The sequence below is a fragment of the Nycticebus coucang genome, chromosome 12 (assembly GCF_027406575.1).
Source record: "Nycticebus coucang isolate mNycCou1 chromosome 12, mNycCou1.pri, whole genome shotgun sequence".
Taxonomy (NCBI): Eukaryota; Metazoa; Chordata; class Mammalia; order Primates; family Lorisidae; genus Nycticebus; species Nycticebus coucang.
The window spans coordinates 110096305-110123822 of record NC_069791.1 but is presented as its reverse complement, the minus strand read 5'-3'; the positions used below and the strand labels follow the sequence as shown (position 1 = coordinate 110123822).

General features: G+C 43.7%; 2 protein-coding genes across 6 annotated transcripts in view; one reads left to right on the top strand and one right to left on the bottom strand.

Annotated features, from left to right (window-relative positions):
• CPPED1 (calcineurin like phosphoesterase domain containing 1) overlaps positions 1-27518 on the top strand; it is a 167902-nt gene that overhangs the window by 32141 nt on the left and 108243 nt on the right. The gene's annotated exons all lie outside the window — the stretch shown is intronic.
• Positions 20549-21652, bottom strand: LOC128561500 (non-histone chromosomal protein HMG-14-like). Its single transcript, XM_053555820.1, has one exon. The coding sequence runs from the start codon at positions 21650-21652 to the stop codon at positions 21347-21349; it is 306 nt and encodes a 101-aa protein (XP_053411795.1). The 3' UTR covers positions 20549-21346.

The following is a 27518-nucleotide window of genomic DNA, read 5'->3' as shown; positions in this document are numbered from 1 at the left end:
TCTGTACTTGGAGATGTCTAATTGGGAAGAAAGCCATTCGGCAAAGGTAGAAAGCTTTGGCGTGCTGGCTTTACACAGAGAATAGAGCCTTTGCTTTGGTACTCCTGTGGTTCATACAGTCCAGGAAGGTTGGTATTTTTGGCTGCACTTGGGCAGACACAAACACATGAACATAATTCTGGTACAAGACAGGCAATGATAAGCTGCCCCTCAGAGGCATAATTAAAAAAACAAAGCCAGTATTAAGGCTGCAGCCAGAAAAGGGCCTTATCTCATTCCTCCAACATCTGCGAGTCCACTTCCCCCCAGCTCGGCTCCAAGTTCCTAAAGGGCAGTAGAGGTATGTGTTTATTTTCAAGTGTATTTTCATTTAGTTCCCAGTGAGAAGCATGTGGAGATGAATTCAGTGAATGCAGGTCAGAATGTGTGTCTCCCATGATCCTTCGCATGCCACCAGCAGCATGGGAAGTGCCCAGTGCAAGTTCCGTTCATTTATTTAACAAATCCATGTTAAGTGCCTATTTTGTGCTAAGCACGTCTAAAGTTTGTGTTACATTAGTGAATCATCTAGAAATACAGATACATGAAAACATGAAATTTTTCTGTTTTTAAGAAAAATTTTCTCTAGCATTTAGACTAGGGTAGAGAGGGTCCAGTTTTATTGTTAGTTTATTAGATTTTTAAATTATACAGGTAACATGTCAATGCATTTTCTTTAAAGGTTTAAAATCTGTATGTGGAATAAACTTTGGCCCTTGTCTCCCACCAAGTGCTTTCCCTTGGGGTCACCCAAGCTAAATGCAAACATGTGATTCAACTTCTCTTAAATATAAATGTGATCATACTGGGTACACTGTTCTGTAATTTACTTTTCCTCTTTTCATCTATTGGCAAAATCTTTTTATGTTTGTGTGTACAGATTTATGTCAGGCTTTTAATAACTACCTTGCCTCCTATGGACGGGAGTCTCTTAATTGGTTAATCCTCCCTCCTGGTCATAACCAGGAGTGATAATCTTTTTTTTTTTTTTTTTTGTAGAGACAGAGTCTCACTGTACCGCCCTCCGGTAGAGTGCCGTGGCATCACATGGCTCACAGCAACCTCTAACTCTTGGGCTTATGCAATTCTCTTGCCTCAGCCTCCCGAGCAGCTGGGACTACAGGCGCCCACCACAACGCCTGGCTATTTTTGTTGTTGTTGTTGTTGTTGCAGTTTGGCCTGGGCTGGGTTTGAACCCGCCACCCTCGGCCTATGGGGCTGGTGCCCTACTCACTGAGCCACAGGCGCCGCCCCAGGACTGATAATCTTGTGGTAGCCCCAGGCCGGAGCTAATATAGGTAGTGCTATTGTGGGCATCCTCAGATATGCTCAGGTGAGTATTTCTTCAGGCTTGACAGTCAAAGTGGATTGCCTGGGTTTGGGAGTTTGCGCAGAGTGAACACGCGGCATCGTGCTCTGCAGTTCCCTGGAGACTGACTGGCACTTCCCTTCCATGTTATCTCTTGTGTAACTGACAGGCTCACTCCCTGCCATGTAAGTGGTAAGTTCCTGCACTGCCTACCACATACAAGATCCTCAGAAAGTTTCCATTAAACAGAAACCTTTTTGTCTGTATTAGAGGAGGGCCTGTTTGTTTGTCTTTGCAAAAAGCAGCTTAGTTAAATCACATTCATTTCCTCAGCTGTATAATTAGCCTTGGGTTTTTAAGTGCCTACTCTAGGCTTCAAGAAATGCCTAAATTTAAAGGCAGTTCACCCTACAGTTTTAACACAGAAAAGATAAAAGGAGGGTTCTAGGCAGGAAAGTGACATCCTAGTTCGAATACCACTAGGCCCCAGAATGGGCTGGGGCTGTCGGCACTTGGATTTTTCAGTAGGACGTGTATGGCCTGAATGCTGAGCAGTAACCTGGGAGCAATCAGCCAAGCCCCTCAGCTCTGCGCTCCTTCACATCCATTATGAGCCCCGTGAAAGCATCCAAGTAATCAGTGACAATACCTGCCTTGTGCTGAGGCTGATTAAAGTGGCTTGAACTAATTTACGCAATATTACTAATTAGGGAACTTGGAGCATTACTTGAAAAGTTGTTTCTGATTAAGTGTGTGATCATCCTTCCGCCTCTGCCAGCACTTGCCATGTGCTGGAATGGCAGTGCAGGCACATTGGCTGATGGCTGTGTCAGCCCTTTGTGTCTTGGACCACTTTGGCACCTTGTGAATCCCCTTGGGTCCCATCTCAGAACAATGTTTTAAAATACATAAGATGCATAGGATTTTCAAGGAAACCAATTATTTTAAAATACAGTTACCAAGATACTTTATGAACTATTTGACATGATAACATACATGCTTCTGAGTTGATCTATTATGTAGTGCAGTCTAACCACAGGGCTGATAGCTGCCATAGTTTCAGAGTGGTGATGAGCATAATACCCTGAGGTGTCTGTAAGAACTGTGATGTGATCAGGAACATCCATGTGATTTCCGGGGGGTGGGGGGGATGGGGGAAGCCACAGGGACATCAGTACTTGTGTGATTTTTCTTTTTTTCTAACTTAATAATAGAAGAAAATGCTAAATATCAGAAGTTGGTGGCTTGGTGCCTGTAGCTTAGTGAGTAGGGTACCAGCCACATACACTGAAGGTGGCTGTTTGAGCCTGGCCTGGGCCTGCTAAACAACAATGACAGCTGTAACTAAAAACTAGCCGGACATTGTGGCGGGCACCTGTAGTCCCAGCTACTCGGAGGGTTGAGGCAAGAGAATCGCTTAAGCCCAAGAGTTTGAGGTTGCTGTGAGCTGTGATGCTACAGCACTTTACCAAGGGCGACATAGTGAAACTCTATCTTAAAAAAAACAAAAAAAAAAAAACAGAAGTTGGTAAAAATCTCGTTTTCTTGCCATCCAAGTTCCCGGGTGAACCCGACCCCTGCGGCCCAGACTCAGAGCCCACGCCCACTTGCACATCTGCACACTCTCAGTGCTGTTTGAGGGGCTGGAGCTGCCGCATCTTAGTCAACTTGCAGGTGCTACAGTGAACCAAAGCGTCAGCCCAGGGCCAGACTGACACTACCTTTAACTAAAGGCCAGAAGTCTTAATTGTGGCTGGGAAGATACAGATGTTTGTTTTTTCAATGAAAAGAAATGATAGGACCTTAATAATAGGGACTAGTTAACAGCTGCCTTTTGATTGAAAGGCCGGGGGGTGGGGGGGCTTCCGTGTTTTTTCTGTCTGGATTCCAATATTTGGATCAAAAGCTTAAAATTGCCTTATTTGCTTGTTTGTTCTATGAAGCATTTGGGTAGGTTTAAAATGAACAAAAAGCACACAGCATAAAATTATTAATATAAGTAAGAAATAAATATAAGTCAGGAGCAAAGAAAATGTAAGTTCACGTAGGAAGTCAGGACCAGAGGCAGAAACAGATAACCGGATCTTAAAGAGTCCTTGTGGTTGGTACAGATAAGTTGAAAGTCTAGACAGAGAGAGTTGTCAAAGAAACAAAATATTACCTGTATCGAAGAGGAACACAGTTTTTCTGAGAAAATCTTAGCTTTAAAAGAAATTTTTAATGAAGATTTTCTTTTGAGGCATTAAGTAATACAGTGTCCAAAAGGGGGATTTCAGGGCAGGTTTCTTAACCCGGGTGACAGGTCCATGAGCAGGCTTTACCAATCCAGGGACCTCCGCCACTCAGGGCAGAGTCTAGTCCATCTGCCTCACAGGCCTGTGGGGATGCGGTGTGTAGCTCTCATCAGATCCTCTAGGGCTCTGTGGCGGTTGATTTTATGCACCAACTTGACTAGGCTGAGGGTAACCTGATAGCTGGTTACACGTTATTTCTGTGTGTGTCTGTAAGGATGTTTCTGGAAGAAATAGCACTTAGATCAGTGGAGTGAGTAAAGATCTGCCCTCACCAGTGTGGAGAAGCATCACCCAATCCGTTGAAGGCCACACAGAACAAAAAGGAGGAGAAAGGATGAATTTTCCTCCCATGTGAGCTGAGACATCCATCTTCTGCCCTCGGACATTGATTCTCCTGGTTCTCGGCCTGCAGACTGAGACAGAGCTTTAAAGCATGGGCTGTCGTGGGCCTCCAGCATACACACCACACATCGTGGGACTTCTTGGGCTCCATAATTAACCTCCTCTTTGTATCTGCATATCTCCTGTTGGTTCGCGGCAGAACTGTTACTGATAGAGGGTGAGAACCTCTGAGGTACCAGGGAGCAGAAGGGACTTGTGATCTGAATGTTCTTGTTTTCTGCTCCCACTTGAGGACACTTTCCCTCAGAGCAGGCCATGACCACACAGGCCATTAGGCAGACAGCCTGTGGCAATCTGACTGGGGATGCTAGACCAGCCCTCTCAGTAGGGCCAGAGAAGAGCTGGCTTCTTCCTCGGCCCTTCCTTGGGGTCTTCTGGAGCATGTAAACGGATTCTGCAGAAGATTGCAGAGTCCCCTGGCAAGCTGTCTCGTGGTATAGACAAGTGGTGTGGACAAAGCCTACACTGGCTGGCTAGAGTATTGTCATCTTCCCTTTCCTCATTGTTTTTACTCTGCACACTCATTTAAAATTTTACCTCCTTAATGGGCTCATTTTTGCAACTAAATGAAGTCCTAAAAGAGGAGCATGATCCTAAAGGGGTTCAATTAGCAGGTAATTGGTCAAGGGATTAGAATGTGGCATGAAAAAAAAAAGAGAGGTTGGAAAATGGAACAAAGGCTGAAACTGCTGAGGACATATTATTTTCCAGTCCTCAGAATTTAGAAATTCACCTGCATGTTTCAAATTCTATGTCACATCCCTGCAGCCCAGTTCCTAAATAGCTTATTGGAAAACCATGGTAGGTTTTGTTCAATATATATTATCTGGTTTATATAAAAAAAAATTACTACTTACTTTCTTTTGGTGTTAACTTGGGTGAAATACTGCTGTCATAATCCATAAACACTTCTTTTTTTTTTTTTTTTTTTTTTTTGTAGAGACAGAGTTTCACTTTATGGACCTAGGTAGAGTGCCATGGCATCACATAGCTCACAGCAACCTCCAACTCCTGGGCTTAAGCGATTCTCTTGCCTCAGCCTCCCGAGTAGCTGGGACTACAGGTGCCCACCACAACACCCGGCTACATAAACACTCTTGTGAAGAAATTTTATATTGATCGGGCGGCGCCTGTGGCTCAGTCGGTAAGGCGCCGGCCCCATATACCGAGGGTGGCGGGTTCAAACCCGGCCCCGGCCAAACTGCAACCAAAAAATAGCCGGGCGTTGTGGCGGGCGCCTGTAGTCCCAGCTACTCGGGAGGCTGAGGCAAGAGAATCGCCTAAGCCCAGGAGTTGGAGGTTGCTGTGAGCTGTGTGAGGCCACGGCACTCTACCGAGGGCCATAAAGTGAGACTCTGTCTCTACAAAAAAAAAAAAAAAAAGAAATTTTATATTGATCTATAAGGTAGCAACTTTAGAAATTTTACTTGGATGATATACCTTTCTTAATCTTTTTTTTTCCACAAAAGCACAGTAAAGCATATTTTATATCATGCCAAAACCCACTATTATGTCAGTTAATTCCATTTTATTAATTGTATCCTGAGATAGTTAATAGTGCAGATATGACAGTGAGTTGCTATAAGTATCTTGAAGCAGCCAGTATAATAAGCTATAGCTGTTAGATGCAGAATTAAATGAATCTTGTCTAATAACATATATAATTTAGAAAACGGTAGAACCTGATTAAGCTTGATCTGCTGGCAATGTGATGCTGGATCACTGCGTGAGTAATGTTTATGCCTACAAAGTTTTAGATCAATAAATTTACATAGCGCAATTAATTAGGAAAAGATGATGAAAAGCATTAGAGATGGAAGGGATTATGGCTCTATAAATTCTCTGGGAATAGATGCAAGTAAATGTGTTTAATTGAAGAAATAAATCATTTTCTTGAGTTCCAGTCAAGGCTGCTTGTGCCACCATATTCTCAATCCTAGTGGGAGCAGATGGTCCGTGTGACAGAAAGTCGTTTCCAGCATGGTGCCCTCCGTCCACTCATCACTGGCTACATCCTTGATGCTGGCAGTTGAGGTCAAGTCTTTGACTATGATGTATTTACTCATTTGTCTCATATTGTGTGATCAATAACAGCAGAGAAGTATAGAAGATCTTCTTATGTGCCTGGCACTGCTTTGTAGAAACAAGCACAGTGTCTTTCTCAGGAAGCTCACAGGCTGCTCAGGGACAGAGTGCTGAAACATCAGGAGGTTTAAATAAAACAAAGTGGCCATGTGCTGCTCAGGAGGGTGCATGGTGGGTGAGGAAGAGAAGGTGTCCTCAGAACTGGAGTAGGACTGGATAGCCCCTACCATGTCATTGTTTTAAAAAGTGAAATCCTGGGCAGCGCCTGTGCTCAAAGGAGTAGGGCGCTGACCCCATATGCTGGAGGTGGCGGATTCAAACTCAGCCCCTGCCAAAAACTGCACAAAAAGGTAAAATCCAATCAAATGATGCCAAAAGGTATCCAGTTAAAAATGAAATGTTCCTGCCATCATGACCTACTTCTCAGAAAAAACGGCAGTTAATGGTTTTCATCAAAAATGATGGAAAATTGTGAAACTTTGATACGCTTACATATATCGCTTTTCTTTTCTTTCTTTCTTTTTTTTTTTTTTATTGCAGTTTTTGGCCGGGGCTGGGTTTGAACCCATCACCTCTGGTGTATGGGGCTGGCACCCTACTCCTTTGAGCCACAGGTGCCACCCTACGTATATCACTTTTTTAAACTTTTATTTATTTATTTATTTTGTAATTTTTTGCAGTTTTTGGCCGGGATTGGGTTTGAACCCGCCACCTCCAGCATATGGGCCGGTGCCCTACCCCTTTGAGCCATAGGTGCTGCCCTAAACTTTTATTTTTTTCATATGTAGATTTTTATAATAATAATAAAAAGAAAGCAAATGGGAACAAAAAAGACAAGCATTTGCTTACCTTGTTTTTGCAGTCATCTTCTATAGCAGTGTGTACAGAATATCTCACTCTTTTCAAAGCACAAGATACCTGTGTGTATTTAAATAGACCTCCACTGATGGACACTCAGGCTGTGCCCAGTGTCCTGCTGGGAGCAGCAGTGCAGGGCCTCTCCTTGAGCCTGCATCTTGGAGTCCACGTGCAGGAGTTAAGAACGTGGCTGTCTGGTTTACTGGCCAAACATCCTTAAGACCAGTTACCTGATCTCTCTACAGCTGAGTTTCCTTATCTGTAAAATGCAGATAATAAAGGTACCTACTATATAGGCTTCTCATAAGACTTAAATGAAATAATCTGCAAAAAGTGTACCGCCCAGTAACTACAGTTATTCCTGTGTTATTTTTAGTAATGGCTTTATTGAGATCTAACTCCATACCGTATCATTCGCCCATTTAAATTCATTGTATTCACAAAGTTGTGCAGCCATCATTGTCGTTAGCATTAGAACATTTTTTTTTTTTTTTTTTTGAGATAGAGTCTCACTTTGTCGCCCTTTGTAGAGTGCTGTGGCATCACAGCTCACAGTAACCTCCAACTCCTGGGCTTAAGCGATTCTCTTGCCTCAGCCTCCTGAGTAGCTGAGTCAGCCTCCTGACTACAGGCACCTGCCACACCACCCGGCTATTTTTTGTTGCAGTTTGGCCCGGGCTGGGTTCGAACCCACCACCCTTGGTATATGGGGCTGGTGCCCTACTCACTGAGGCACAGGTGCCGCCCGGCATTAGAACATTTTTATCAATTCAAAAAGAAACCCAGTCCTCCTCAGCTACCATTCCACGTTTCCCTTCATCTCCCACTCCACTAACCCTTGGTGTGTAGATTGCCTGTCCTGGATGTTCCGTGTAGGTGGCATCATGAGCATCATGGGCCTTTGTGACAGCTTCTCTCGCTGAGTGTTGTATCTTCAAGGTCCATCCAACCGTACACATACTGTTGAATCATATTCTGTGGTAGGGATATACCACGTTTCATTTATCCACTGCTGCTATTCTTTGTTGTTCTATAAGATAAATGTTTAGAAGTAGATTATTGAATAAGATGATAACATTAAGGAAAATGGATTTTAGGCCTCTGTCCTAATGTATGGCACAGCTATGACAATTTAATATTTTTATGCCAATTACTAAATAATATCCCTCATTATACAAGAAATTGAAGTCACCATCTCTTTTGTGTTACCCACCTCAAAGAAATCAAGACAAATGAGAGGGCTTGCAGTGTGGGAATTACAGTGCCCGACCCATTTCCCTGCCTTTGGGGCAGACCCCAGAGTGTTATCTCAGGTAGCCAAAGAATCTGAGTATTGTAAGCCTTTTTCAGAGTTTTAATCAAGGATATTTTGCCTGAAGTTTCAGCCCAAACTTTTGGAAAATAGAAAGCAGTTTTATTAAGTTACATTGCTGACACTACAGCTTTCATTTATTTCTTTTTAATAAGTCACTTCAAAGAACACAGTTTTCCCTGATTGCCCCCTATCATTAGGTAAACTTCAGTGGCCACCAGAATTTGCGAACAGCTAGTTACTATAAATAGCAGTACTCATAATAGTGTAGAGCCACCAAGATGGCTGTTTTATTATGAAATTGTATTGTCTTTATCCCTTTTTGCATTTGAGCAAATCATCAGGCCGGATAACTTGCCTAGGACCACCCAGCTGGGGGCTCGTGACACTGTGGCTCTGTCTCCACTCAGCTCAGCTGCTCAGAGCTTGGCCTCTTGGCTGAGTTAAGCTGCACTAGAGCGTCCTTGTATCTGCTGCCTTCTGATGGGCTCAAGCTATGTGAAAACTGCAGAAAGGGCACTCGGAGGAAGATGAGCGCTGCCCATTCGGATCTGTTCCTATATTCACATCAAGGCAAAGCCACATTTCTGCAAATGGTGATCTCAGGTTAGTTACAATGTAGACCATCCTGCCAGCCCTGGGCCATGCCAGCATTACTGCATTTAGGTTAAGAGGATGATACTGGCATGGGAATTACTTCTCTCTGCTTAATAAACCAGGATAGCAGTACTCAAAGTTGTCAGATTTTAAAATTTCACTTATCGGTAAATTAAAAACTGTCCCCAGTGTCCTTGCTTTAGGGATCTCTAACTCTTGGCACATAATATGGGTGTGTCTGAGCACAGCCCTGCTGACAGTGCACCCTGGGACCAGTAGGCCCCCAATAGCAGAAGGCCATATCATTAAGCAGTCCCCAGACCCCAGTTTGTGCTCGTCTTATCCAGAATCACAGCATCACTATCTAAAACTCTTCATGTGTTCTGAGACATATAAAATTATTTCTGCCTATGAAGGGCAAGTTAATTGCAGAACCCCCCCCCCCCCAAGGATGCCAAAATTCAAGGATGCCCAGGTCCCTGATTAAAATGGTCTAGTACTGTGGTGCTCGTAGCTCAGTGGGCAGGGCACCAGTTACATACACCTAGGCTGGTGGGTTTGAACCTGGCCCAGGCCTGCTAAACAACAGTGGCAACTGCAACAAAAAAATAGCTGGTGTTGTGGGGGGTGCCTGTAATCCCAGCTACTTGGGAGGCTAAGGCAAAAGAATCGCTTAAGCCCAAGAGTTTAAGGTTGCTGTGAGCTGTGATGCCATGGCACTTTACTGAGGGTGACATAGTGAGACTCTGTCTCAAAATAAATAAATAAAATGGTCTGTTATAGTGTAAGGGTATAGGGCATACCTCCTGGGTTGGGGGGCACTATAACAGCCTTACCTAACGGACACAGATTGTAACCTAATCATTTGTACCCTCATATTAATCAGAAATTAAGAAGTGGTCTAGTATTTGCATATAACCTGTTCCCATCCTGCTCTTGTATATTTTAAATCATCTCTCCATTACTCGTAGTGCCAAGTATGGATGACGCCCACATCACTTCATTTGTGTGGATTCTATGTGGTATTCAGCATGTGGCAAATTCAAGTTTTGCTTTTTGAAACTTTGTGGAATTTTTTTTCTTACTCTGAATGTTTTGATCCACAGTTGGTTGAATCCATGCAGGGAACCCACAGATAATGGTAAGAGGGCCGACTGGTTAGAAATGGTTAGAATGGTTAGAAAAGGCAGAACAGGGGCTTGTGGGGCATGAGCATTTGTTCTTTTTAACTGCCCAGTACCTTTGTATCCCCTGTCGGGTTTGGAGAGTCCCCTCCCAAATGTGCTGGCCATACGGCCTCAACCACCTGTTGTGACGGGGACATAATGCCCTCTGGCCTCCCTGGTTTCTTCTGCAGCTGGGACTCAGGCATGGAACTGGAGCCAGCCACTCAGACCACCTAAGCCAGATGTTGCATCATCAGCTAGTGACACAGAGGAGGTGACAGCAGTGGCTGGAGTCTCCGTCATTAGCACACAGCATCTGCCGTCAGTGGGGTTCTGTGCCCAGGCATGTGCATCTCCTTGGGAACAGTTTTGCATCTGATTCAGGGGCTGCTTCTGCCATCTTAGCCTCAATACCTGGCTCTATAGCTTTCTTTAAGACTCACCGTTACCTGGTAACCTTTCATTAATGGCTTTTCTGCTTTAATTAGCCAAAGTCAGATTCTCTTTTGGCAACAAAGAACCTATGTTAGGGAAGCTTCTGCAGCCATTTCTTTTGAAACACTAGGGCCCAGTTTCTTCCCGTGCTTCTCGCTGGATGTGTCTGCCTCATTGTCGCATTTGTGCCTCATCTTGAGCTTGTTAAAGCCAACCCTGTCTCTGCATTCAAGAGCTTGCTTTTCATTGATAGTGGGTGTGACATTCTTCCTTCCATTGCAAGGATGTGAACGTTTTGGATTCACACCTGAGTCGTCTTTCCTCCCTGTCCAGCAGTCCCTCTCCCATACCAGCCCCGGACACTCAGAGCAGGACTTCTGCAGCTGTCCCTGATCAAACCATCTAACGACAGTGTGGCCCCTCCTTGGATTGTCCCTTCTCTGCTATATTAAGTGCTCCATACTGTCACCCCTGTGGTATATATCCTTCCCCGTGTCCCCACCCACATGCGACATGACTCTGCAGCACTCCCCATCAAGAGCTGGAGCTGGAGCTTGTCTGCCCGCTGCTTCCCTCAAGGCTGACCGTGCACCTTGCTTTGACAGTGGAATATGGCAGAAGGAGTGGTTTGCCTGCTCAGCGGCCCTGTCCACGTCTTCTCTTTCTTACACGGAGCCACACAGTGAGAACAGGTCTCACTCAGCCTGCTGGGGTCTGGGAGCCACATAGGTGAGAGCTGGTGCTGTCCACTTGTCCCAGCCACGATCAGCAAGTCTGGCCCAGACCAGAGCTGCCCGGCTGACTCCCAGACCCACGAGCTTACACGTTTATTGCTTAATTTGGTTAAGCCACCAAGTTCGGTAGTGGCTTGTTACACAGCATCAGTGTGAATAATGGAATACATGTCCTCTTCTCTCCTGGTGTAGACAATAGAAATCCTTTCTGTGTAATTTGAGGAAATGGGGCAGTGACACAGATTTCGGGGGTCTGTAGTTCACACCTGGGGTACAAAGGGATAAACGGCAGGACTGAAAGGACATGGAAGGAGCAGACTTGGAACAGATAGGACCAGGGAAACATCACTGCTTCTGGGGTAGGAAGCCCTGGAGCATCTTTTCAGGGAACATATTCTGGACACGTTCAATCTTCGTTCTCATTCTGGGAACAAAGTGTCTTCTTGGCCTTGGTTGGCGGCTTCCCCTGAAGAAAGTCTGGAGTCTCCCTCCAGATTCAGACCCACTTCTCCGTGGCGGGTAGCAAACTCTCCATAGGAGGTCCCTTCTACAGCCCTTGTGCCCTCTCCCTCTCCTGCTGTGGCTCTAGGAGCAGAACACTGAGCCCCCCAGGTGCCCCAGGGCACAGTAGGAAGAGCAAGCTGTCCCTAGAAGTTGAGGTCTCTGTTTTCCTTCAGCAGGCTCCTCCACACCTCCCAGACTCCCCTCCTTGACATACTTCTCTGTGAGGCACAGATTCTTCAGCTCCTTGTTCTCCAGACCAGTGCCCTTTGGAAAGCCCATCCATGTTCTTTCCTCTTGTGTTTTCAGAGAGACAGGATGCTGCTGGGGTTGAGGACACAGCCCACGCCATTGTCTCCGCCTCCCAGGCTTCAGTCCAGCTCTGTCCTAGGGTGGCCGTGTGACCCACACTCCACCATCCCCTTCATCTTTGTTGTTGCCATCATCATCATCAACAATCTTCCTTGGAGATTCAGCTCCAGTTCCTGCATTCTTCCAGAAAACTCCTCCAGAAGTACCTACTTTTAGCTATTCCTTCTGTTTCATAAACTTGGTAATCAATATCATTGATGCTGTGCCTCTTTTGGGCTGTCACCTCTTGCTATTTGACATGGTCTAATGGTGAAGAGCCTGGGTTCTAGATGTGACTATGAGTGAGTTAATATGGAAAACAATACCTCTGTTAATGAGCTGGTGGAGGACAAGCTGAAATCATGAGTGGGAAAGGTTTCTAGCACTACCTGGCACGCAGTCATTAATTGGAATGACTGAATGCTGGCGTTTCTTGTATTCCCTCCCAGCTTATGAATGGCTTGGAATGGTTCTCTGCTGTTTATCCATTTGTATCCCAGGTGTGAACCATAGTATCTGAGGCATCGTAGGCACTCAAAACAGCTTTCTGGAGACCTGAGCTTAAAGCTGAGTGTCACCCAGAAGCCATGTGACCATGGACAAGTTCCTAGGCCTCACTGAGCCTCTGCTTCCTTGTCTGAACCCAGGGGTGAAGAAATCTACATTCTTGGGTTTTTTGGAGGATTAAACAAGATCCTAAGCTGCAAGGCCTGTGACGTGCATTGGAGGTGGCAGTAGTGGAGAGACATGGTGGTCATTTTCTACACCCTCACTGGGCACTGTGCTTAATTGTATGTGCCGTGGCCCCATTTCCACAAATGTGATGGGGAAAAGATGGCTTCTTTGTCTCTTCGACTCTCTAGCTGGGAAGATTCTGAAGCTCACATGGAGACACGCTGACAGCCAGGATGCCCTATGACAAGGGGGCTTATTTCATCACATGATCTGCCCATCAGCTCGCTCTCTGTCTGCGTTCTGTTGGCACAGATTCTGCTCTAGAGCAGCCCGGGCTGTCTACCACGTTTATTTGAAAGCGTGGTCTTCCAGCCACATGTGCTGACACCCCACCATCTCTTATAAGTAATTAACAGTGCTTTAACCTGCCATTCTTTGACAGCAGTCTAGGAGGACTTGCCCTTTTTTAAGGACTGGTCTGGCAGATCGTCTGGAGGGAACGATCCCGTCATGGATGCAGACTGTTACTCACTCACCACCTCTGCTGCTGAGGTCCCCAGAGGGCCTGTGAGAAAGCGTCTGTGCAGGTGGAGGCCCCTGGTGCAGCTTGGCTGTCCTCCCTTTCCGATTTTCCCTCACCATGAACACTAGAAATACAGATAGGATTTATGTAGAATATGAATGCCCAGGATCTGAGGCTTTGTCTATAAAACATGAAACATGTAAAGGAACCAGTAGAGGTATTCAGTTATGTGGGTTTTATGTTCTGACCTAATAAGGCTTTTCTGTGCAGTTTAGGTAGACAGACCTTACAGGCAGGTTGCATTATATTGGGCTTTTAATTTTCTTTCTTTTTTGAGACACAGTCTCACTCTGTCTCCCTTGGTATAGTATCATGGCGTCATAGCTCACAGCAACCTCAAACTCTTGGGCTCAAGCGATCCTCCTGCCTCAGTCTCCCAAGTAGCTGGGACTTCAGGTGCCTGCCACGGTGTATGGCTAGTTTTTCTGTTTTTAGTAGAGATAGAGTCTTGCTCTTGCTCAGGCTGGTCTCAAACTCCTGAGCTCAAGGGATCTACCTGCCTCCGCCTCCCAAACTGTGCCCAACCCATTTGAGTTCTATCTTACCCCAAATTAAGGGGAACCTACCAGCCTGATTTGCTAGAGACTGTTGGGGTTTTAGCACCAAAAAGTCCCACATCCTGGGAATTCCTCAATCCTGTACAAACTCAGGTGGTTGGTCACCCTCGGTGTATTATAGTAAGGTCTTGCCAATCCCAGATTGTAGTTTATAAATGTAAACATTTTTCAAGGGATTGTATCAGAAAATTTTATTAATTTATTTTTGAGACAGAGTCACACTTTGTTGCCCTCTGTAGAGTACAATGGCATTACAGCTCACAGCAACCTCAAACTCTTGGGCTCAAGCAATCCCCTTGCCTCAGCCTCCCAAGTAGCTGGTATTACTGACACCCACCACAACACCTGGGCTATTTTTAGAGACAGGGTCTTGCTCCTGCTCAGGCTGATCTCAAACTCCTGAGCTCCAGGGATCCTCCCATCTGGGCCTTGCAGTGTGCTAGGATTATATACCTGAGCCACCTTGCCCAGAGAATCTCACTTTTAGAAGTGAGACATGGAAAGTTGTTGATACATGCACTTAACACAAATGCCTGCTCTGTAGGAAGAAAAAAAAAAAGAAAAGAGCTCATTTTTTGGTATATGTTTTGGGAAAACATCGTAGTTAAGGTCTATAACTTTGAGCTCAGAGGTTAAAGTTGTACCCTGAACTTTCTAGACACCCCTTAATTGCTTGCTTTTGTCTGATGTGTTACTTTGTAGGCTGGCTTTCCTGGCATTTCTCTAGAGAATCACTTACTGTTGTTAAATAAATACATCTCTGTTGCCACGTCATCACCAGGGGCAATTTGCACGGAACTGCCCACAAGAGATGCAGCATGGTCACAAATTGCTCCTATAATTTCCAGCATGTGCCCTTGTGACTTTCAGGTTGGGACCGTCATTTAAAACCATAGTTGTCCGTCTGCATCCACAGCTCGTCAGTAAGGGCAGTAAGTCTTTCCCATGTTGCCAGTCCTGTGGACACAAGATTCGTGTGACTGTACATGACTCAGCTACTGCAGAGCTGAGCATGCTTCTGTTTCTCTGAGGCACCTCCCGAGCGCAGATCCTTGCCCCCAACACACAAATTTCAAATAAGCCACTTAACCTGGATTTTATATCACACTTTCCCAAACATGCCTTCCAAATTTGCTGAGTTTTATCTAGCTGTTTTCATATGATGAGGCAAATGAGTCAACTAATTTTATTATGTGGATATTTGCCTTCTCAAATTGTATCTATTGCAAAAATATCCTAAGCTCATACCAAGCAGACATGCAAAAATGTATATTAAAATGCTTGTAAAGAGGTCATCCTGTGAGAACATTAGTGATTGGTTACACAGACATCACTGGTATAGTAGTTGTAAAAATGATGCCTTTCTAATGCTGAAAGAAACCCTCTTAGAGACCGTTTGACTCCATTTTTGCTGCTTCACGGCCAAGAGTAAAACTTTCATCTTTGTCTTGACTGTGGCCCATCTACTTGTAACTAAGTGTGAATAGAAGTATTGCAGTCCATCTGACCCACCTTTTTTTGGCTGCACTTGAATATTTTCTTCATTTTGGTCTGTCTTGGAGCAGAAGAAAAGCTGATACTCTTCTTTTTTGGCCTTTGCCTCTCCACAGTGAAGAGGTTCCTGTGAAATTGGATTTTTATAAATAGAACGTGCCAGAGGATCTTAGAGGGATTCTGCAGTGAATCCTTTTGTAAGGAGAAGAATCTGCTTGTAATGGACATGCGTCCACTCATTTTGTTTAATCAGATTTGTGTCCATCAGGTTTAGAAGTGTGGCGCCCCCTCCGTTATGCTCAGTATGACTGCTCTCGGCGTGGGCGGTGTGGGGGCCCTTCCCACAGGTCTGTTCACCACGACAGACCCAAGGCCAACAAGCCGTTGCTAGTGAAAGTCACCTTGAACTAAGAGGGCTTCATCTGGTTTTGATTTGGCTTGAAACACCCTGTTAAAATAATCTAGCGATAGTCTGCTTTAAAAATCAACATTGGTTATTTCACTTGTCAGTGAACGGGGGAGTTCAAAAGCTACAGTATACACACGTGTAGCTCTCCATTACTGAGATGCGATTTAGGGACTAAACATCCCTCTGTTTTCTTCCACCTGAAAAAGGGGTGCCACACAAAGAAATTAAAATAAAAAATATGTGCATGGAGGGCCTCAGAGTGCTGTCCACTAGAGAGGGGAGCTGCTGTCCCTCTGGGCTGAAGAGATGTGGCGGGTGGAACCTGAACAAATGGAAAGGAAAGCTGTCTTACCAGAAAGGAATTCCAGTAGATAATTTATCCTGCATCCAAAGGTTTTCCTTTGCTTTTATCTTAGCCTGGTGTCATTTTTGAAAGCACTTCATTTCTGATAGGTGTCTTAGTTCAGGTTGCTGTAAGACATAGACTGGGCAGCTTCAGCCGCAAGTGTTTATTTTCTCACAGTTCTGGAGGCTGAGAAGTTCAAGATCAGGGCACTAGAAAACCCAGTGTCTGGTGAGGGCTTGCCTCCTGGTTTGCAGATGGGCATCCTCTCGTTACAGTCTCACATCTGGGGGCAGTCGAGAGAGAGACAGAGCAAGCATGGGAGGGAGCACTCCCTAGTGTTTCCTTTTAGGAGGGCTCTATCCATTCCTGACCTAATGACCGTCTGAATGCCCCATGTCCAAATACCACCACCCTGGGAGTTAGGGTTTCAATATATGGATTTTGGAGTAAGAGAAATATTCAGTTTGTAACTACATGTAAAGAAATCCAGTAATTTGTGGAAGAAATGTTTCCGGTGATTGATAGAGTAATAGGATAATAAGAAAAATTAACCACAAACTTATGCTGTACTGAATTTAAGATGATTCAGTCATGTTGAATTTGTTTAACAGAACTTCATCTTGCTGTCAGTATTTAGCTTATATACAGGCAGAAAGATCTTTATGTTTATATGTATTTTTATTCAATATACATTTTAATATGTTAAATTATGTTATATACTATGCATATTTTAATATATAGGTAATTTTTCATACCATCACATACAATCTCTCTCTTTTTATTCTTTTGTGTACCTGCCAGGAGAGCCCTCAAGTAACTGATTTATCAGAGTTTAATAAATTTGATCTACTCAAGACTGATAAAAATTGATTTATTCCCACTAATCTGAAGACAACTGTGGTTGAACAGAAGGTACCTAGGGAGAATTAAGTGGGAGCTGTCAAGATCAAACACAGTGGGGGGCAGAGACAAGATGGCTGACTGAAGCCAGCTTTCCACAGAGGCTCCCGTCCAGAAGGAGAGTTAAAGGACAGAAATTTAGCAAGTAACCTGGTTAGAGCTGCAACAAGAGAGAAGGTTGAAGAACGCACATCAACCCCGCTGAGGTGAGCTGCGACCTCAAGGATACAAACAAAAGGTACAAAATCCATCACCAAGTAGACGGGAGTCCCCTCCCCCATGAGAACAGCTCGGAGTGCCCCACAAAGAAACAAGCAGAGTTCAAAGTTCCTCCCACTACACTCCATGGGAGAGACCCTCTAAAAACTGGACATACCTCCCCTACTAGGGTGCCACGGCATTCTCCTGCCAGGCATAAAACTGTATAAATTCTCTACCTGCAATTCTGAGCTCCCAGCACTCCCCTCCACTCTCACTCTGAGGTCTGGAGGCCTGTCCCCCAGGAGTCCAGATTCCTGGGTGATTTCTCGAGGGGTGTGGACAGGGCCTGGACTGCAGCTGGTCAGTGCTGATTCTGCAGCATGGCAGTGAGGAGATGACGGTCTGCTGAGAGGGAACCATGCCGCTGGAGCGGTGGTGCCCCGAGGCACAGAGCAGCAGCTGTTTTTGGCAACAATAGGGCTCACTCCCGAGTATTCCAAAGCCACACCCCCCGTCTCCCTGGGCAACCAGAGGAGGCCAGGCATCTTCCCAGGTGGCAACCACTGCAGAACAGATCTGGGAAGGAAGCGCAGGCCCCATCAATAAAGGGTTTGCCTGAGGTGGTACTGGCCTGGGTGGAACGCGGGAACTAGAAAACGCACATGCAGAGCCGGGAAATTCCCAGGGTAGGGCTAACTCAGAGGACCGCTTTACTCAGCCTAAGATGCACCCGGCTCTCAGGGGATAGTCAGCCTATAGACAAAGGAAGACAGGAGGCTAGAACTGACAGCTAACCGAATACGAACCTGCAGGAGCAAAGCCAGGGCCTTAGACGCAGGCTCTGGGAACTCGAAACAGCTTCTCTTCTGCAGGAGAAGTTAGCAGGGACAGAAACAAATTCCCACAAAGTTGTTCTGTTCTGTCAGTAACATCAATAAGGTACAGGGCTAGAACTGAGTGAACACCCTCCAGCCTCCATCAAGCGCCCGAGGTTGTCAGGCCACACATCCCCCTGCTGGATAGAGGCAGAGACCAGCGGCCTGGCTGAGCAGATATAGATTTCCTTGTGATTCAGGCAGGTGCAAACCCCTGGAGTATATGCTCACTGGGGGCAAATGGGTCACAGCCCTGAAGGGCTATCAGTGACTGGGTGTGACAGAGGTGCAAGGTGGGGAAGGAGGCATCAACCTTCCCATACTAATCTATTTGCTGGGTGGGTCCACCTGACTTCACGGAGCACTGGAGCAAGTCATACTTGAGTTGTCAGAAGACCCCTTCAATCCAGTTGCCAGAGACCTTTTAAACTCTCCTGAGACAGGTGCTGACTGAGACAATTGATTTGGACCTTTCGAACTGAGCCAATTGTCCAAGGACTATTCAAGTGGTGCCCTGGGTGTGTGGTTGTAGGAAGGTTTGATTTTCCTTTTCCAATTGTTACCTGTGGGGGGCGGGGTGACTTAATTGCTCGTATTTCTCCACAGCTGAGACTTCAACCCAAAGTAACTATCGGACACTAGGGTCGGACAGAGACCAGCTGAAAACAAGACAGAACCACTTAGCCCCACCACACCAAACAGGTCCTGAGTTTCTCAGGCTGTAGCACTGTACGGGTCCTCGACAAAGCTCCAGGGGAAAAACCAAATGGTGTAAAATAATCGTGGGGCAGAATCAGTGGAAAAACTCTGGTAACATGAATAACCAGAATAGATCAACGCCCCCCCCAAGGAAAGATATGGCAGATGTAAGCTAAGATCCCATTTGTAAACAGCTTGCCGAGATGTCAGAAATCGAATTCAGAATTTGGATTGCAAACAAGATTAAGAGAATGGGGGAAAACTTGGAATTAGAAATTAGAGGAGAAATTCAAAAGTTCTCAAGAATTTAACGAGTTTAAAGACAAAACCACCAAAGATTTTGACACCCTGAAGCAAGAATTTGCAGCCCTCAAAGATCTGAAAAATACAGTAGAATCCCTCAGTAACAGAGTGGAGCAAGCAGAAGAAAGGATTTCTGACATTGAAGGCAAAGCTTTTGAATGCTCCCAAAATCTTAAAGAGGAAGAAAATGGAGAGCAAAAACGGATCATTCTCTCAGACAGCTCTGGAATAATTCAAAGAAGGGTAATATCCGTCTCATTGGAATCCCTGAAAGTGATGAAGTGGCCGCGCAAGGCACAGAGGCCCTTCTCCATTAAATTATGAAAGAGAATTTTCCATACATGCCAAGAGATTCTGAAATTCAAATAGCAGACAGTTTCAGAACCCCAGCACAACTCAATCCAAATAAGACATCCCCCAGGCATATCATAATTAACTTCACTAAAGTTAATATGAAGGAGAAAATTCTGAAAGCAGCCAGACATAAAAAATCCATTACCTACAAAGGGAAGAATATTAGAATGACTGCAGTTCTCTCTGCTGAAACTTTTCATGCCAGAATAGGGTGGTCATCAACTTTTAATCTCCTAAAGTAAAATTACATTCAACCCCAGATCCTGTATTCAGCTAAACTGAGTTTCATTTATGATGGAGAAGTTAAATACTTTAATGCATTCATATGTTGAAGAAATTTGCCATACCCAAAACAGCTCTTCAGGATAATGACCAGCCCAATTCTCTACCAGCCCAATTCAGGATAATGACCAGCCCAATTCTCTACCACAAAAGTAAACTCACTCAGAAACCTTTGATCAAACTCCAACTTCCACAGTGGCGAAGGGAATAAAAATGTCCACTGGAGTTTCGAAAAACTCGATACCCAAAATTTTACCAGACTTATCAATATTCTTCATTAACATGAACGGCTTAAACTGTCTTCTAAAGAGGCACAGTTTAGCTGACTGGATTCAAAAACTCAGGCCAGATATTTGCTGCATACAAGAGTCACATCTTACTTCAAAAGATAAATATAGACTCAGGGTGAAAGGACAGTCATCCATATTTCAGGCAAATGGTAATCAGAAAAAAGCAGGTGTTGCAATTCTATTTGCAGACACAATAGGCTTTAAACCAAAAAAAGTAAGGAAGGATAAGAATGCTCACTTCATATTTGTGAAGGGTAATACTCAATATGATCAGATTTCAATTATTATTATTTATGCACCCAACCAGAATGCGCCTTAATTTATAAGAGAAACTAATAGACATGAGCAACTTGATTTCCTCCAGCTCCATCATCATCGGAGATTTCAACACTCCTTTGGCAGTGTTGGATAGATCCTCCAATATGAAGCTGAGCAAAGAAATTTTAGATTTATACCTAGACATCTACAGAACAATTCATCCCAACAAAACTGAATACACATACTTTTTTTTTTCTTTTGTAGTTGAGATTTTATTGGTTGTGTTGAGCATCAGTACAGACATTTCAATTTGTATACACAATTCTTAACGTATATACCCAAAATCTAAAAAGCCATTTATTGTAATTCTTTTTTAAACATTTATTCCAGTGACTTTCCAGATTAAAATTTGGAGGCAAATTTTCCTTAAGAGGATACCAAGTACCAGTATCTTCAAATGATGATAAGCTGTTAGGTAAGTCCCACCAATCCACACTTCATTACCATATGCTACATGCTCAGATTTTCAGTCTTTCACAGCACAGCAACAAAGTTATTAGGAAAACAGGAGCACCACAACCAAAGATGTTAAGGGGTGTACACAGTTCTGACACGGAGAGCCATGATCATGGGAGTGGTTTTCTTTAGGAAACAATTCTAGTACAAAACAACATGGAATAGAAGTAATTTAAAATGTTCACACATCAATGCAGGACTGGGACTCCACACTGCCATTTAGTATGCTTCGTATTACAGCATGTAATGCTCACACCCAAGATAGTCAAAGCCTCCCATTAATTCAACATCCCACACTATTTTCTGGTTGTACCAAAAAATAAACAACCAGCAAATGATTTCACCTCTTAAAAAAAAAGCAATTTACACTTAAAAAATGGGATGAGGTGGGATTCCCTCCTTCTTAAAAATGTTTCTAGAGCTACTAAAAAACTTGCATTTACAAAATAGTTGATAAAAATATTCCTCTGGATTGTACAAGAAGGGAGACAGGGACCACTGATAAGACATGGTATATGATATTAATCAGACTTGGCTTCTTTCTCTCCTGCTTCGTCAGCAGCTGGATTCTCCTCAGTTTTAGTTTCTCCGTTTTCTGCTGGTAAATCTTCTTTAGTTTCTTGGTTAGCCACTTCAGCCTGCTTTCCCTTTGCTCCTCTTTTCCCTTTCGGTTGCACTTTTTTGTCTGAAGATTCATCCCTTGCTGCTGCCTTTTTTGGCTTCATTTCCACTTTCGCAGGAGCAGGTTTAGCTGACAACCGTGCCGACCTCCTCTTGGGCTCTTCCTTCCCCGCTCCTTCAGCAGAGCTGACCTTCCTCTTCGGCATCTTGGCGGTGGGCAGGGCGCGTGCCGGGTGCCTGCGGGCCGCGGCGCGCCGAGAACCTTCACCAAGCTGCGCTGCCTGGCTGCTGCCGCTCCTCCTGCCGCCCGAGCTGCTGAGACCCTGAATACACATACTTCTCATCAGCCCACGGAACATACTCCAAAATCGATCACATCTTAGGTCACAATTCTAACCTCAGTAAATTTAAAGGAATAGAAATTATTCCTTGCATCTTCTCGGACCACCGTGGAATAAAAGTTTAACTCAGTAACAACAACAATCTGCATACTCATACAAAAACATGGAAGTTAAATACCTTATGCTGAATGATAGCTGAGTCATAGATGAGATTAAGAAGGAAATTGCCAAATTTTTGGAACAAAACAACAATGAAGACATGAATTATCAGAACCTTTTCGATACCACAAAGGCAGTCATAAGAGGGAAATTTATAGCACTGCAAGCCTTCCTCAAGAGAACGGAAAGAGAGGAAGTTAACAACTCAATGGGTCATCTCAAACAACTGGAAAAGAAAGAACATTCCAACCCCAAACCCAGCAGAAGAAAAGAAATAACCAAAATTAGAGCAAAATTAAATTAATTTGAAAACAAAAGAATTATACAACAGATCAATAAATCAATAAGTTGGTTTTTTGAAAATGTCAATAAAATAGACAAGCCTTTGGCTAACATAACCAGGAAGAAAAGAGTAAAATCTCTAATTTCATCAATCAGAAATGACAAAGACGAAATAACGACAGCCTCCTCAGAAATTTAAAAAACCCTCAATGAATATTACAAGAAACTTTCTTCTCTGAAATATGAAAATCTGAAGGAAATTACCAATACTTAGAAGCACGTCACCTTCCAAGACTTAGCCAGAATAAAGTGGAAATGTTGAACAGGCCAATATCAAGTTCTGAAATACCATCAACCATACAAAGTCTCCCGAAAAAGAAAAGCCCGGGACCAGATTGCTTCATGTCAGAATTCTACCAAACCTTTAAAGAGGAGCTGGTACCTATATTACTCAACCTGTCCAAAATGTAGAAAAAGAATGGAAGACTACTCAACATGTTCTATGAAGCAAATATCACCCTGATCCCCAAACCAGGAAAAGACCCCAAAAGAAGGAAAATTATAGACCAATATCACTAATGAATATAGGTGCAAAAATATTCAACAGGATCCTAACAAACAGAATCCAGCAACACTTCAAACAAATTACACACATGACCAAGTCGGTTTTATCCTAGGGTGTGAAGACTGGTTCAATATTCGTAAATCTGTAAGTATAATTCAGCACATAAACAAATTAAAAAACAAAGACCATATGATTCTCTCAATTGATGCAGAAAAAGCTTTTGATCATACCAGCATCCCTTCATCATCAGAACACTTAAGAAAATTGGTATAGACAGAACATTTCTTAAACTGATGGAGGCCATCTGCAGCAAACCCACAGCCAATATTGTATTGAATGGAGTTAAATTGAAATCATTTCCACTGAGATCAGGAATCAGACAAGGCTGCCCATTGTCTCCATTGCTCTTTAACATTGTAATGGAAGTTTTAGTATAGCAGTTAGGGAAGAAAGGTGATCAAGGGTATCCATTTAGGGTCAGAAGAGATCAAACTTTTGCTCTTCGCAGATGATATGGTTGTATGTCTGGAAAACTTCAGGGATTCTACTACAAAACTCTTAGAAGTGATCAAGGAATACAGCAGTGTCTCACGTTACAAAATCAACATTCATAAATCGGTAGCCTTTATATATACAAACTATAGTCAAGCTGAAAAAACAGTTAAGGACTCCACTCCATTCACAGATGACATATTTGGGAGTTTATCTAACAAAGGACATGAAAGATCTCTATAAAGAGAACTATGAAACTCTAAGAAAAGAAATTGCTGAAAATGTTAACAAATGGAAAAACATAACATACTTATGGCTGGGATAAATCAACATTATTAAAATATCCATAGTAACCAAAGCAATATACAATTTTAATGCAATCCCTATTAAAACTTCTCTGTCATACTTTAAAGATCTTGAAAAAATAATACTTCGTTTTATATGGAATCAGAAAAAAACTCGAATAGCCAAGACCTTACTCAGATATAAAAACTAAGCAGGAGGAATCATGCTACTGGACCTCAGACTGTACTATAAATCGATAGTGATCAAAACAGCATGGTACTGGCACAAAAACAGAGAGGTAGCTGTATGGACCAGAAGAGAGAACCAAGAGATCAACCCAGCTACTTCCTGTTATTTGATCTTTGACAAGACAATTAAAGACATTTAGTGGGGAAAAGATTCCCTATTTAACGAATGGTGCTGGGTGACCTGGCTGGCAACCTGTAGAAGACTGAAACTGGACCCACACCTTTCACCATTAACTAAGGTAGACTCTCGCTGGATTAAAGATTTAACTTAAGACATGAAAGTATAAAAATACTAGAAAAGAGTGCAGGGAAAACCCTTGAAGAAATCAGTCTGGGCGAGTATTTTATGAGGAGGACCCCCCGGGCAATTGAAGCAGTTTCAAAAATACACTACTGGGACCTGATCAAACTAAAAAGCTTCTGCACAGCCAAGAACACAGTAAGTAAAGCAAGCAAACAGCCCTCAGAGTGTGAGAAGATATTTACAGGTTATGTCTCCGACAAAAGTTTAATAACCAGAATCCACAGATACTCAAATGTATAAGCAATAAAAGAACAAGTGATCCCATCGCAGGTTGGGCAATGGATTTGAACAGAAACTTCTCTGAAGAAGACAGGCACACAGCCTACAGACATGAAAAAATGCTCATCATCTTTAATCATCAGAGAAATGCAAATCAAAACTACTTTGAGATGTCATCTAACTCCAGTAAGATTAGCCCATATCCCCAAATCCCAAGACCAGAGATGTTGGCGTGGATGTGGAGAAAAGTGAACACTTCTACACTGCTGGTGGGAATGCATATTAACATTCCTTTTGGAAAGATGTTTGGAGAACACTTAGAGATCTACAAGTAGATCTGCCATGTAATCCTATAATTCCTGTACTAGGTATATACCCAGAAGACCAAAAATCACATTATAACAAAGATATTGTTCCAGAATGCTTATTGCAGCCCAATTCATAATTGCTAAGTCATGGGAAAAGCCCAAGTGCCCATCAATCCACGAATGGATTAATGAATTGTGGTATATGTACACCATGGAATATTATGCAGCCTTAAAGAAAGATGGAGACTTTACCTCTTTCATGTTTACATGGATGGAGCTGGAACACATTCTTCTTAGTAAAGTTTCTCAAGAATGGAAGAAAAAGTATCCAATGTACTCAGCCCTACTCTGAAACTAATTTATGGCTTTCACATGAAAGCTATAACCTAGTTATAACCTAAGAATATGGGGAAGGGGGAAAGGGAGGGGAGGAAGTGGGGAGGATGGTCGGAGGGAGGGTGATTGGTGGGATTACACCTGTGGTGCATCTTACAAGGGTACATGTGAAACTTAGTAAATGTAGAATGTAAATGTCTTAACGCAATAACTAAGAAAATGCCAGGAAGGCTATGTTAACCAGTGTGATGAAAATGTGTCAAAGGGTCTATAAAACCAGTGTATGGTGCCCCATGATTGCATTAATGTACATAGCCATAATGTAATAATAATAATAAAGATCATACAGAGCTTCCCTATTTAGTGTGATAGAGTAATAGATAATGAGTTTCTTACCAAACATGACAAATCGTTAGACTCCTAACAGAGGTTCAAGTGCACATTTAGATTGTAAACCTAACATCAAGCAGGCTTCCTAAGATCCAGAGGACGCTTTTCACATCAAAGTTTATACCAATAACCAGTGATGTTCTTTTAATGGACATTGTTAAAGTAGGAGACTTTTTATTTTGAAGCAATACTTTAACCTCTGCTCTATTCCTTTGTGTGTGTTCTTTCTAAACTAGGTTAGTTTATTATGAGAAAGCATTATCTTTAAGGCAAAGTTGTGTGCTTATGTACTCAGTACTTGGGGTAATTTGGGAAATGCTTAGACCTACTGGGTCAGACAAAACTAAACAGTTTGATTCTGGCACTGCTCTCTGCTACCTTGATGGTTCTAGGACGATGAACAGGTTTGATTCTGGCGCTGCTGTCTGCTACCTTGGTGGTTCTAGGATGACCGAACAGGTTTGATTCTGACACTGCTGTCTGCCGCCTTGGTGGTTCTAGGACGACTGAACAGTTTTGATTCTGATACTGCTGTCTGCTACCTTGGTGGTTCTAGGATGACCGAACAGGTTTGATTCTGACACTGCTGTCTGCCGCCTTGGTGGTTCTAGGACGACTGAACAGGTTTGATTCTGACACTGCTGTCTGCCGCCTTGGTGGTTCTAGGACGACTGAACAGGTTTGATTCTGACACTGCTGTCTGTCGCCTTGGTGGTTCTAGGACGACTGAACAGGTTTGATTCTGACACTGCTGTCTGCCGCCTTGGTGGTTCTAGGACGACTGAACAGGTATGATTCTGACACTGCTGTCTGCCTTGGTGGTTCTAGGACGACTGAACAGGTTTGATTCTGACACTGCTGTCTGTTGCCTTGGTGGTTCTAGGACGACTGAACAGGTTTGATTCTGACACTGCTGTCTGTTGCCTTGGTGGTTCTAGGACGACTGAACAGGTTTGATTTTGACACTGCTGTCTGTTGCCTTGGTGGTTCTAGGACGACTGAACAGGTATGATTCTGACACTGCTGTCTGCCTTGGTGGTTCTAGGACGACTGAACAGGTTTGATTCTGACACTGCTGTCTGTTGCCTTGGTGGTTCTAGGACGACTGAACAGGTTTGATTTTGACACTGCTGTCTGTTGCCTTGGTGGTTCTAGGACGACTGAACAGGTTTGATTCTGACACTGCTGTCTGTCGCCTTGGTGGTTCTAGGACGACTGAACAGGTTGCCGCCTTGGTGGTTCTAGGACGACTGAACAGGTTTGATTCTGACACTGCTGTCTGCCGCCTTGGTGGTTCTAGGACGACTGAACAGGTTTGATTCTGACACTGCTGTCTGTTGCCTTGGTGGTTCTAGGACGACTGAACAGGTTTGATTCTGACACTGCTGTCTGTCGCCTTGGTGGTTCTAGGACGACTGAACAGGTATGATTCTGACACTGCTGTCTGCCTTGGTGGTTCTAGGACGACTGAACAGGTTTGATTCTGACACTGCTGTCTGTTGCCTTGGTGGTTCTAGGACGACTGAACAGGTTTCATTCTGTCTGGCACTGCTGTCTGCCACCTTGGTTGGTTTTAGGACGACTGAACAGGTGTGATTCTGGTGCTGCTATCTGCTGCCTTGGTGGTTCTAGGCTGCTTTCTTCTTACTTTCCAGTCACTGTTTGTTTTCATGTCACCTACACAGACATTTCTCATATATTTCATCATTGAGTCCTCAAAATCTTGCTGAGGATTAGGTATTCGTCTACACTTTTTAAAAGTTTTAAACGTTTCAGTGTTTTATGAAAACTGAAAAGAATAAAAACACCGGCGGCGCCTGTGGCTCAGTTTGTAAGGCGCCGGCCCCATATACCGAGGGTGGCAGCTTCAAACCCGGCCCTGGCCAAACTGCAACCAAAAAATAGCTGGTCGTTGTGGCAGGAGCCTGTCATCCCAGCTACTTGGGAGGCTGAGGCAAGAGAATCACTTAAGCCCAGGAGTTCGAGGTTGCTGTGAGCTGTGTGAGGCCACGGCCCTCTACCGAGGGCCATAAAGTGAGACTCTGTCTCTACAAAAAAAAAAAAAAAAAAAAGAATAAAAACAGCAAAAATTGCCTGAAGATTAATATGATGAGTACACATGTATCTACCAGGCAGCTTAAGA

Excerpts from the sequence above, each read along its gene's own strand:
- LOC128561500 (XM_053555820.1), bottom strand. The coding sequence starts at position 21,652 with ATGCCGAAGAGGAAGGTCAGCTCTGCTGAAGGAGCGGGGAAGGAAGAG.